The sequence below is a fragment of the Microplitis mediator genome, chromosome 9, assembly GCF_029852145.1.
Source record: "Microplitis mediator isolate UGA2020A chromosome 9, iyMicMedi2.1, whole genome shotgun sequence".
Classification (NCBI taxonomy): domain Eukaryota; kingdom Metazoa; phylum Arthropoda; class Insecta; order Hymenoptera; family Braconidae; genus Microplitis; species Microplitis mediator.
This window is the reverse complement of record NC_079977.1, coordinates 2,133,324-2,145,304: the sequence shown is the minus strand read 5'-3', so window position 1 is coordinate 2,145,304 and position 11,981 is coordinate 2,133,324. Positions and strand designations below refer to the sequence as shown.

Sequence of the window (11,981 nt, the reverse complement as noted above, 5' to 3'; positions counted from 1 at the left end):
TGATAGATTCACTTGAAATTTGTTGTGAGCATAGTCTAGGGTCTGTAGAACGAGAATATCCACAGGAAAATGCCTAAAATAAATTTTATTTATATGGTGTAAAGAAGGTTGAATAACTGTAAAAGCCAAACAAATATTTTCAAAATTATATTTTTGAACTTTAACAGTCTTAAATAAATAAATTGCGCAGTCTAAAATTTATAGGAATGTAGTTGGCAACTTCTAGAATCACTTAGCAGAGCAAAAAAAATTTTTTAGCTGCGAAAAATGTCATTAAAAGTGATCTGAATGAAAAATCAAATTTTGGTCATTATTAATCTCATTATAGTTACTCTTTAGTGGATAACTTTGGAACTAATTGATAGATTCACTTGAAATTTGTTGTGAGCATAGTCTAAGGTCTGTAGAACGAGAATATTCACAGGAAAATGCCTAAAATAAATTTTATTTATATGGTATAAAGAGGGTTGAATAACTGTAAAAGCCAAACAAATATTTTCAAAACTATATTTTTGAACTTTAACAGTCTCAAATAAATAAATTGCGCAGTCTAAAATTTAAAGGAATATAGTTGGCAACTTCTAGAATCACTTAGCAGAGCAAAAAAAATTTTTTAGCTGTGAAAAATGTCATTAAAAGTGATCTGAATGAAAAATCAAATTTTGGTCATTATTAATCTCATTATAGTTACTCTTTAGTGGATAACTTTGGAACTAATTGATGGATTGACTTGAAATTTGTTGTGAGCATAGTCTAGGGTCTGTAGAACGAGAATATCCACAGGAAAATGTCTGAAAAAAATTTTGAAAAAAAAGCCGAGGATTATAAAATTTTTGAAAAGTCAAAATTATACTTTAAGAAAAAAAATGAGTTTCTAAGCTATTTATTATTGCGTAAGATAAAAAAAATTGATCCGTTTAAAAAGGCAATTATTCAACCTGCCAGTGACAAGAATCTTCTATCAATAGGAAGCCTGTGAAAAATAGTCTGCCCCGATCATCTCAAAAGTTGATCAAAGAAAAACCACTTTGGGCTTCTTATTCTACTCTTCAATTCTCAAACCCATTTATTTTCCCCACTTTTTGTGTGAGTGTTCGCTCCTTGGGATAATGATTTTTTAAAAAGTTTACGAAAAACTCAGTCCACATAGATTTATATATAATACCCGACTCGAGGCGCGAAGTTATTAATTACGGGTGTCAAAAGGAAAAATTATGCGTCCTTAGACCCATCATTTGTTGTCGGATTACTTGGGAGCTCCGGTTTTTAGAATACATCACAATAATAAAATTATTTTATTTTGTAATATAAAAGGATTGAATTACTTTGGTATGCGTCTTTAACAAAGCAGGTGATCTCATATTTTTTTTAAGCTGTGCTCAGTTTGGTGTCTAGCCATACTAGAGAAAAACATTTTCAATTTTCTCTCTTCTTTTCCTATTATAAATATATAAATTGAATAGTGCCTTAAATTATATACATAAATTTTTTTTTACTCATATTTAATATAGAAAATATTTTACATACAAGGAAAATTTCTTATCGACCGCAGTAATTATTGTAATTATACGTAATTGTCTTTATCTACCGACTGTGTATGTAAATTACACACACATGCAAGTAAAAAAAATTACAATAATTTTTTTTTAATTTAAATCAAAATTTCGATTATCCATTTTTTCTTTCGACAATTAAAAATATTTGAGGTACGACTGTAATTATTATATTTACCAGCAGTTTCTTTGTAAAATTTTCTCTGAAAAAATATAATTTTCATGCTCATGGACAGAGTAATTAAAATAAATTATAGATACCAACGATGAATTTTTACGTAACGCGCATACTTATCGAAACAATTAAAATAATTGCGAAAGTCAATTAAAAGTATCCGATAAGCATTTAAACACGTGACTAAATAAGTAAGTATTTGCATTTAATTTTTACAACAACTTTATTTCCATCGACTGGTTCACGTTTCAAGACCGTAAGTTTTAATAATCGTCATATAATTAATTGCCAAAATTATGTAATTATATATTTATTCTTAATTCATATTTTGTTCCCAAATTTATTTCGGTTTTATAATTTGAAGCTAAGATGTCGTCTAAAATTTTGATACTGTCCATTCTGGTATTTTTCGGAATTTTCGGTATGGCCGTTGCAGAATATCTTGAAGAGGGTTGCGTCGGTAGATGGGTAAGTTCAAAATTTATAATAGAGTTTCCACTAAATAATCAAAATTTGAATTATTTTATAAATTTGAATTTTTCAATGAATAAGTTTTGGCAGTTTCTATGTAATTTTTTTTTTTTTTATTAATAGTGTCATCCTTCATGCGGTCATTGGTGCTGCTATGGTCATGTGTGTAACGCTTGGCCATTCCAACAAGGAAAGTGTAAAAAAGGAACGTAAATCCCAATACATTTTCAGAGAACACTGAATATTTTTATGCCAATTGTTGGTAAAAACTGATTTTAAAAATATTAATAAAAGTTATCATTAAAAATATATGTGAATATATGTCCAAATTTTGATGTTGTTATGCCTATACGTAGAACCCACAATGCCACTCTATTTCTTTGACGCGTATACAATCGCGTCTGAATAATCCTGTTAGAAAACGCTCCACTGGCTTCTATGCTTCTTATTCGAAGACACCCTGCTGCGAGGGCTCGAAAGATGTTCCTGCAAACGTACATATATATAGACAACCTTTCATCCGTGCTGATTTTTTGATAAAAGATCAACGTAAACTTGTAAATATTTCGTTTTTTTTTGTTAACATCATCACAACAAAAACGATTTCCCGACTTTATTTTTTAACGATCGCCGAAATTTAAGACGTAATAATTCGAGGATAGAGAAATCCTGATGTATTAAAAAAATATTTAATCTGAAGAGGCAGAAAAAAAAATTTGAGATCTCGGAAATTGAGTTTTGAAAATTTTCGTTATCCAAATGCAATTCTTATTGACTAAATAATTAATTTTGGTTAAATACTACTAGGCCTATATCTGTGAAGTCCTAGAATCAGTTCAGTTGCACATAAAAATTATTACAGGCCTTAGAAATCGAGAAAATCAAAAAACCAAATTTTGATCATTATTAATTTCATTATAATCACATTTCAGTGGATAACTTTTGAACCAATGAATGGATTCGTTTGAAATTTATTTTGAGTATGGTCTGGGGTATAGGGAACAGTAATTTCTATAGCAGAATGTCATGAAAAAATCCTAAACACGTCATATAATTTAACGAAACTATAAAATTTTCAAATTATAGTCTCAGGAGTTTTTATTATTATTTTTATTGTTATTAAATATATTGGTATTAGAAAAATATTTAATCTAAAGAGGCAGAAAAAAAAAATTTGAGATCTCGGAAATTGAGTTTTAAAAATTTTCGTTATCCAAATGCGATTCTTATTGACTAAATAATTAATTTTGGTTAAATACTACTAGTACTATACCTGTGAAGTCCTAGGATCAGTTCAGTTGCACATAAAAATTATTACAGGCCTCAGAAATCGAGAAAATGAAAAAACCAAATTTTGATCATTATTAATTTCATTATACTCACATTTCAGTGGATAACTTTTGAACCAAAGAATGGATTCGTTTGAAATTTATTTTGAGTGTGGTCTGGGGTATAGGGAACAGTAATTTCTATAGCAGAATGTCATGAAAAAATCCTAAACACGTCATATAATTTAATGAAGCTAGAAAATTTTCAAATTATAGTCTCCAGAGTCTTTATTATTATTTTTATTGTTATTAAATATAATATCGGCGTTCTCTGGGACCTGTGTAACTCAGAGCTGTCGAATATAAAAAATAAACTGACGATAAAATATTCGACCTCGATTAACACACCGATAAGTAATTCAATCCGAATAAACCTCAATCTAACGGAGCTATCCAATTTCTCGTGAGACCATTTGCGGATTAAAGTGTATCGGCAATTGGAGGAGGATCAAAAAGATGCCTCAGGCTCTACTCTGTTTGTTACCTTACAAAAGACAATGTTATATTTAAATAATAAAAATAATATTGTTAAGATAGAAAGCGCAGCTTATACGTCCCCTGGGGTAATCATCCAGTCAATCCGCCGATTTTTCCAATCCCAATATTGAATTTCGTCAATTGGATTAAATGTACCATGATAATCAATAAAAACCTGGATTAATAATATCATATTCTTATATATATATGTGAATACATGTTTATATAAAATGTAGTATATACTTTTGATGCAAGACCACTACTTGGGTTTGTAATAAAAACTTTCATGGATATGCAATACCGCGGAATATTGCGAACTTATTTTTTTTTCATATTTTATCTCTCTATCCCTTTATATATTTATATATAAGCTCTTTTAAAAGTTTTCACGGTTTTACGTTTCATAAACACGCGAGAATACTGAGATATAAAAATTTCTGTAATGCTGTTATAAATGCAAACGATAAAAGGATATTTCAATACTAAGCTCGAAAAAAATAATATTCATATTTTTACTGCAATAATATTCTCATAAATTTAAACGAAGGGCGGAAAAAACGGACCACCCCTAAAATTTGGTAAGAAGTTTTTTTTTTCAAAATTTTGGCCGGTTTCCGCCAGAAAAAAAAAATTTTTTCTGGCAACTAGAAGTTTGGTTTAATTTCTGTGAACTTAAGTTCAAAACCTGGGGTAAAATGGACAGTTAAAAAATTACAGAGCCAGAAATAATTTTTGGTCCATTTTTTTCGAGGCCTTATTTTTCTGACGAATACTTTTTACCAAACAAATTTTTGAATTCTTCAATATATTTGTAGAATAATAAAATATAATGCAGCAGCATAAAAAATTGCTAAAATATATTGAATGTTATCAAGTGCATCTTGTATAGTCGATAAAAGAATAAAAAATAAAAATCAGAGTGAGTCTAAAAATCTTTAGAATCACGTTCTAGTCTTTATTTAGCAGAACAGCATCTCCGGGTGGTAAAGTCGTCAACAAAGAGTCAAAGACACGTCTTTTTCAATTCATTCAATATCCGAGTCTATTCTTCCCCGACCTTCAGACGACTTGAATTATATTTTTTATTTTTTACCAAACAAACTTTGGCACAGGAATGAGCCTGAATTTTTTTTTGAACAAACTCTCGAGAAAACAGTTTGGATTTCATTATTTTTTCAATCAGTTCACAATTACCGAGTGCACTCACTTTCATCTGCAATAAACGAATGAAAAATTACAAATTGAGATTGATGATATTAATTTATAATTATTTTGTGGGACGAGATAAAATATAAATCCGGTAATGAACTGAACTTTTACGGATTCCAGATTTTATCCATATGTTCAAGTTTAATTAACACGCGGTCACGTACTTGATAAATTGCTAAAGTGTTGAAGGTGTCTGACCATTTCGTCGGCTTACAGGGCCTTCAATAATCGATTCTTTATATATATAATTACTTATAAATATAAATATTTATATACCGCAGTACAATTATAAATAAAAAAAAAATATGTAGTATAATTTCGTACTTTTAACGGAATATTATTTTGCTTTGCTGATCTAGTAACATTTCTACCCCCACCTTCATAGTCTGATCAGAGTAAATTTAATCCTTTTGTACACCGGTTAGATAACACCACTAAGTAGCACCCCTACACCAGTGTAAAATTATTTTAACACCACACCGGAGTCAAAATAATTATTTAAATTTGACTTTTTTGACTTGGATGGATACTAAGTAGGCCAAGATTGCCATAGGCAAGTCAAAATCAAATGTGTTTTTCATTCATGTTGGGCTTACATCTGTCCAACTTTGCTTCTTAGTTTTATTTAAATTTTTATCTGTAAATAATAACAATGATAATTACAAATAATACATTAATTCAACTAATAGACGCACCCTCACCACTTTGGTATTTTGAAAGCTATCTAAAAGTCAGATTTTACCACAAAAATAAAAAGAAATACATATAATCATAATTGGTACACAACTTGACGTCATTAAGCTTTCGACCAATCGGAATTTAAATAAAAATATAACAACAGTAAGTAAGTTCACAACTATCTATATCTATAATGCAGACTTATACATCGGTGCATGTTAACCTTCAGATATCATTTTTAATAATTTTCGATAAAAATTTATTATCTACAGCAATTAAGTTTTCCCACACACACAAACTCGCAAAAAAAACCTAGTATGCTAAATAAACTTCTTTCTTTCGTACAACAGTCGCAAATAATTCAGTTGCAGGATAAAAAAAATTTCAATCATCATTCAGCAAAATGGCCAAATATTTGATGATAAGTATTAGTGTACTGGCTAAAATTATTCTAATACAAGTAAATATTCGATTGCTATATAGATTCAATAACAAATAAGACATCAATTGAATACTTCTACTTATTATTTAAGGGATTTTTTTACAAAAATATAAAAGTATCAACGCGACTAGATCTCTCGGGTTCATTGAACCGTCTCTGCGGCGTCGATGAGTCTAATGACGAGGATGATTTGGCAACCTGTGATTGCTTAGCCCGTTTATCGGTATCAAGTACAGTGCAAGCGGGAAAATATCACCATGTTGCTAATTACAACCAGAATAATTCAGCTGCATTGACTGGTTATGCGTCAATCCATCAAACTGAACCAGATTTATATCTTGGGGGCCGATCGCGGCTCAAAGTAATTTTTTTATTTGTTAATTATTAATTAAGGGAAATAATTGCAGCGGCATAGAAAAATTGTGACAGAAATAAAGCTGAAAAAAATATAAATACTTTTGTTCCGCCCCTGGATATTTCAATATGTCTATATATTGATAGCGAAAAACTGTTTTTTTTTATTTTCAGTTCAATAATGCGAAATGTGTCAAAAATGGTGAAACTAAAGAACTAAAAAGTCGTACGACTCAAGTATTTCATGTCAGTAACCAGTTTTCAACAGGGACTGTACCAAACGAGTATTTTACTTACGTTTCTAACAATGTAACCTTGGTTACTAAAACAAAAATAGATATAAACTCGGAAAACGCACGACCATTTGTAAATATTATAATTCTTCACGCATACTTATATAGGGGAGCCTGGGGCACAAAGACCCCCTTGAGCCGAATTTTTCTTTTTGTGGCTTTTAACCATCAAATTCGGTTATTTTCCGTCTATTTCGGGAGAACCAGTCGAAATTTTGCAAAAAATCGAAAAAAAAAAAATTATTTATTTCCCGTCAGATTATGGCCTCTACATTGTTTTTATCATATTGTAGGTGAATATGTGATATGTGGGGGAAGATGGTCCACTAAAAAAAAAAATGTAACGAAAAAATTAATTCGACGGAAAATAAAAATGAAAATAATTTTTTTGTTACAATGTTTTTTTCGAGTGGTTCATTTTGCCCCACATATCACGTATTCACCTTAAATACAATAAAAACATTATAAAGCTCATAACTTGACGAAAAATAAAAAAAAAATTTTTTACCTAATTTTGGAGGGGGGCCTTCGTGCCCCAGGCTCCCCCTATATAAATATATCTCGTTAAATAAAGTAAATTAATTCTCGTTTTTTTTTACAGAACAAATTGAAATTAGAAGTAAATAATACCGTATTGTATGAATTCGACAAAGATCTCGGTACAATGTGTGGTGAGTCATTGAAAAAAGGTTCCGTAGAAGAATCGCTTTGGAGCATTGTTAATTCTACTTATTTACATAGCAATGGTTGCAATTTTCCGAAGGTTAGAAAAATATTTATTGATACTTATAATTGCGGAGATAAAATTACAGTAAAAATTACAGTATATTGTGAGAATGGTTTCCATATTGTACAGTAACAGGTTTTTTTTCTGAAACATCGGTAACATAAAAAAATCATGTTGTAGTAACATTACATGATTGTTTCATGTTGGTGCAACATGAATGTCATGTTACCGAATCATGAAAAATTATGTTGCCCCACCTAGACTGATTCATGTTGCAAAGCCTTGTTATTTTTTTCCATGTGGATTTCATTTCTATACGATTTCGAAGTCGTTACTGTAAAATTACACAGTAAAAAATATTGTGTAAAATCAACACAGTTTGTGTGTTAAAAACGGTTGACACAAAATTTGTGTTGAAATTTCGACACAAACTTTGTGTAACCTCTTTTTAACACAAAGATTATGTTGAAATATCGCCACAAGAGGGCGCAAAGAATTTTACAGTAACCCCCAAAATGTATTAATAAAGAGTGTATAACACATTTTTAATGTTACAAAATAAAGTGACACAAACTTTGTGTTAGTTTAAGGGGTTAGGGGCAGTCAGAGACACGAAAAAATGAGAATTTCCAGTAATTTTTTTTTGCTATTAAATCATTTTATTTAACAAAAGTAATAATATGGCATTATTAAACAATGTTTTGACTTGAAGTCATGAAAATTTGAAAAAAAAAAATTTATAATTTTCAAAGTTATAGCTGTCTGTGTTGACCCAGTTTCAAAAAAAAGGTCCTTGTCGTGACTGTCATAAGTCCTTGGAGATTCATCTAAAATCAATCGGATGAAAAAAATTAGTTTTATAAATAAATAATCCTGGGCCTGATCGAAGCTTTTTTTTTTATTTCAAAAATTAACAAAATGGCGGCCTTAATTAACTGCTGATTTTTTCCTGAAAATCTAGAAAAAATTTCTGAGGCCGCCATTTTGTTAATTTTTGAAAAAAAAAAAAAAGCTTCGATCAGACCCAGGATTATTTATTTATAAAACTAATTTTTTTCATCCGATTGATTTTAGATGAATCTCCAAGGACTTATGACAGTCACGACAAGGACCTTTTTTTTGAAACTGGGTCAACACAGACAGCTATAACTTTGAAAATTATAAATTTTTTTTTTTCAAATTTTCGTAACTTCAAGTCAAAACATTGTTTAATAATGCCATATTATTACTTTTGTTAAATAAAATGATTTAATAGCAAAAAAAAATTACTGAAAATTCTCATTTTTTCGTGTCTCTGACTGCCCCTAACCCCTTAACACACTACAATTTTTAACACAAACCGTTTTCGACACAAATACACAATATTTTTTACTGTGTATGCACGGAAAAAAAATCAGGTGCTGCAACAGGATGCATTCCTGTGGAGGCAACATGAAAAATCCTGTTGCTCCCACAGGATTTATCCTGTTGCTGTAACATGAAAATTCTGTTGCTGCAACAAGATTTTATCCTGTTGCTCCCACAGGACTGCATCCTGTTGCAGCGCCTTTTTTTTCCGTGCAGCATAACATTATGGATTTGTATTTAATGAACGTACTACAAACGGTAACCATAATTCTCTTCACACGGAAAAAAATGTCAAGTAAATATGCCTATGCAGCATAGTAATAATTACATTACTCCATAATTTGTGTCACGCCGCTCTTATGTGACTGCCTATACAAACTATAGAGTAATGTTATCATTACTCTGCATAGACATATTGACTCAGCATTTCTCTCCGTGCATGAAACCTTAATTTACACTAAAAAAAGTTTTAATTCAATCCGAAAATTTTCTATTCCACTGTACTTACTATGCCATCCATCCTTACAGATAATTATTTTTTATTAATTTACGAAATTACTTTTCAAAGGATCATGAATTTGTACCCACCATTAATGTACCACTGGCAGTAACGTTCGATGAGCCACTGCAGTGTGGTGATTATCAGCTATACTTCAGAATAAATACGGGTGAATCTTATTTATACTGGTATGGTTACATTTGGTGGAATTTATATCCTGGCAGTAATTGTGTTTAGTCATATGAATATCAAAAGTATAAAAATAATGAGAACAATGTGAAGCTTCTTGTTAAAACCTGATTGGTCAGTCGCAGCATAGAGATCCACAATTTGAACGATCACATGAATTTAAAATTTAAAAAACAGTCAAAAACAAAATAAAAATTTTTTAATTCGCCCTACAGTACATTCTTGAGTGTAATAAAAATTAATAAAAAAAATCGTCTGACAATATCTTCGTGAGCGTCTGATTCATTTTTTCAGCGGACACACCATTTTCTTACAGTATAGATTAATGAGTAATTATTGATCCTCGTTCTTAATTCTGCATTTAGAATTTTTATCAGAAAAGTTTGGACATAAAATCCCAACCTTTCTAAATATGTTCCATGATACTGGAGGATTACCCTGTCTGTACATCTATTGATAAATTCATCGCTGATGTCGAGACAAATATATATATGCCTCAGTAATAAAGAACTCCACGTATACGAAAGATTTCTCACAACTATATTTCATATGCCAGAGTTTAATTAACACGCGGTCGTGTGCTTGATAAATCGGCAAAGTGTCAAAGGTGTCTGTCCATTCTATCAGAGAATGTAACTATAGATAATTAATACTCGCACTTACTTTTTATATATTTATATATTTTAGGTCGGTCGTTAAAAACTAAATTTTCTCAGGCGCCTCATAAAAAGCTTCTTTCTAGTGAAAAAATACCTGGGGAATTTGGTTTTTTCTTTTTAAGTCAAAAGAACACGTGCCTCAGGATGATTACAGCTCATTTTTCGACACAATCGCGTTTTTTCGGAATATCTCATGAAATATGCAAATTAAAGGAAAAAATCATAGGAACAATTTTGTAGGAAATTAAATTTTTGACAAAAAAGGTTATGTCCATTTTTTTTATAAAATGTGTATTTATGAAGTTATTTTGAAAAAACAATTTTTAGATCATTCGTTATCCTTGAAACGCCCAATTCATAAGATCTAAAAAACGTTTTTTTAAAATATCTTCATAAATACACATTTTATAAAAAAAATGAACATGACCTTTTCTGTCAAGAATTTAATTTCCTACAAAATTGTTTCTATAGGGGAAGGAGGGGGGGGGGCAAAACGGGGTACTTAACGAAAAATTTAGTTTTTAGGGTCAAATATCGTAAATTGGCTTCATTTTGATTCTATTTGATATAAATATAACGGATTTTAGACTTCCATCAGAAAAAAAATTTTTATTTTCTGCGGGCAAAATGGGATACCCCAAAAAAAAGTAAATTTTTTTTTTTTTTTAAGTGAATAAAATTGATGTAATAATGTCTTTCTAAATTGATGAAAGTAATAAAATTTACTCTCAACATATTTTTAAAGAATGTGCTCAACTGGTAGAGCACTCGGCGTGATACCGAATTGGTCTGGGTTCGATTCCCAGTTCGGGCTATCTATATTTTTCTCAATTTATCTATAAATTGTCTTATTGAGAAGGTTATTTGCATGTTTGCATGTTTAGGTTTCCACTATATTTAAATGGTGGACACAAAAATGAATATTAGAAAATTAACATAACTGTTAATAATGTGATATTATAGCACTAAAGTTATAAAATAATACAAAATTATGAACGTTACAATGTAACAGTTAAAATTATGATGATTACCAATGTTACAGTTTTAGAGTTTTTATTAGTATTATTGTTGTTATTGTTCTTGAGTTAATTAATGAAATAAATTTCTTAATTTGTGATACTTCACGAAAATAAATTTGTAGTACGATAAAATTTGTACATTTTTTTCATTTATACTTTTCGCAAAAAATATAAAAATTGTATTTTTTTAGCTTTTAATAGTATAAAATGACACTAGATGTCGAAAGTTTATCGAGAAAAAAAAATTTTGACGAAATTTTGAGGGTATCCCATTTTGCCGGCCTATCCCGTTTTGCCCCCCCCCCCCTTCCTTTAATAACAATAATAATGACAAATAATACATTAATTAAACTAATAGACGCACCCTCACCACTTTGATATTTTGAAAGTTATCTAAAAATCAGATTTTACCACAAAAATAAAAAGAAATAGATATAATCATAATTGGTACACAACTTGACGTCATTAAGCTTTCGAGCAATGGGAATTTAAATAAAAATATGACAATAGTAAGTAAGCTCACAACTATCTATATCTATAATGCAGACTTATACATCGGTG

The 11,981-nt window shown here is 29.9% G+C and overlaps 1 protein-coding gene and 2 long non-coding RNA genes across 4 annotated transcripts; 2 read left to right on the top strand and 1 right to left on the bottom strand.

Annotated features, from left to right (window-relative positions):
* The first annotated feature begins 1,909 nt into the window (after positions 1 to 1,909).
* Positions 1,910 to 2,510, top strand: LOC130674934 (uncharacterized). The gene is made up of 3 exons (XR_008991175.1): positions 1,910 to 1,984; positions 2,093 to 2,196; positions 2,323 to 2,510. It is a non-coding gene; the product is annotated as an uncharacterized LOC130674934 (long non-coding RNA).
* Positions 2,511 to 3,502: 992 nt separating this feature from the next.
* Positions 3,503 to 6,082, bottom strand: LOC130674935 (uncharacterized). 2 transcript variants are annotated; one of them, XR_008991176.1, is made up of 3 exons: positions 5,909 to 6,082; positions 5,538 to 5,850; positions 3,503 to 5,217 (listed from the first exon to the last, which is right to left on the bottom strand). It is a non-coding gene; the product is annotated as an uncharacterized LOC130674935 (long non-coding RNA). The 2 variants fall into 2 exon arrangements; XR_008991177.1 differs by having other exon boundaries at positions 5,915 to 6,082.
* A 114-nt stretch (positions 6,083 to 6,196) lies between these two features.
* On the top strand, positions 6,197 to 10,006 carry LOC130674933 (uncharacterized). Its single transcript, XM_057480384.1, has 5 exons — positions 6,197 to 6,351; positions 6,425 to 6,694; positions 6,862 to 7,053; positions 7,582 to 7,743; positions 9,623 to 10,006. The coding sequence occupies exons 1-5, from the start codon at positions 6,295 to 6,297 to the stop codon at positions 9,788 to 9,790; spliced, it is 849 nt and encodes a 282-aa protein (XP_057336367.1). The 5' UTR covers positions 6,197 to 6,294; the 3' UTR covers positions 9,791 to 10,006.
* Positions 10,007 to 11,981: the final 1,975 nt, after the last annotated feature.

Bases quoted from the DNA above. Each gene is read 5' to 3' on its own strand.
- LOC130674933 (XM_057480384.1), top strand. From the start codon at position 6,295: ATGGCCAAATATTTGATGATAAGTATTAGTGTACTGGCTAAAATTATT. The intron at 6,352-6,424 runs GTAAATATTCGA...TTATTATTTAAG, and splicing joins CTAAAATTATTCTAATACAA to GGATTTTTTTACAAAAATAT. The intron at 6,695-6,861 runs GTAATTTTTTTA...TTTTATTTTCAG, and splicing joins GGGGCCGATCGCGGCTCAAA to TTCAATAATGCGAAATGTGT.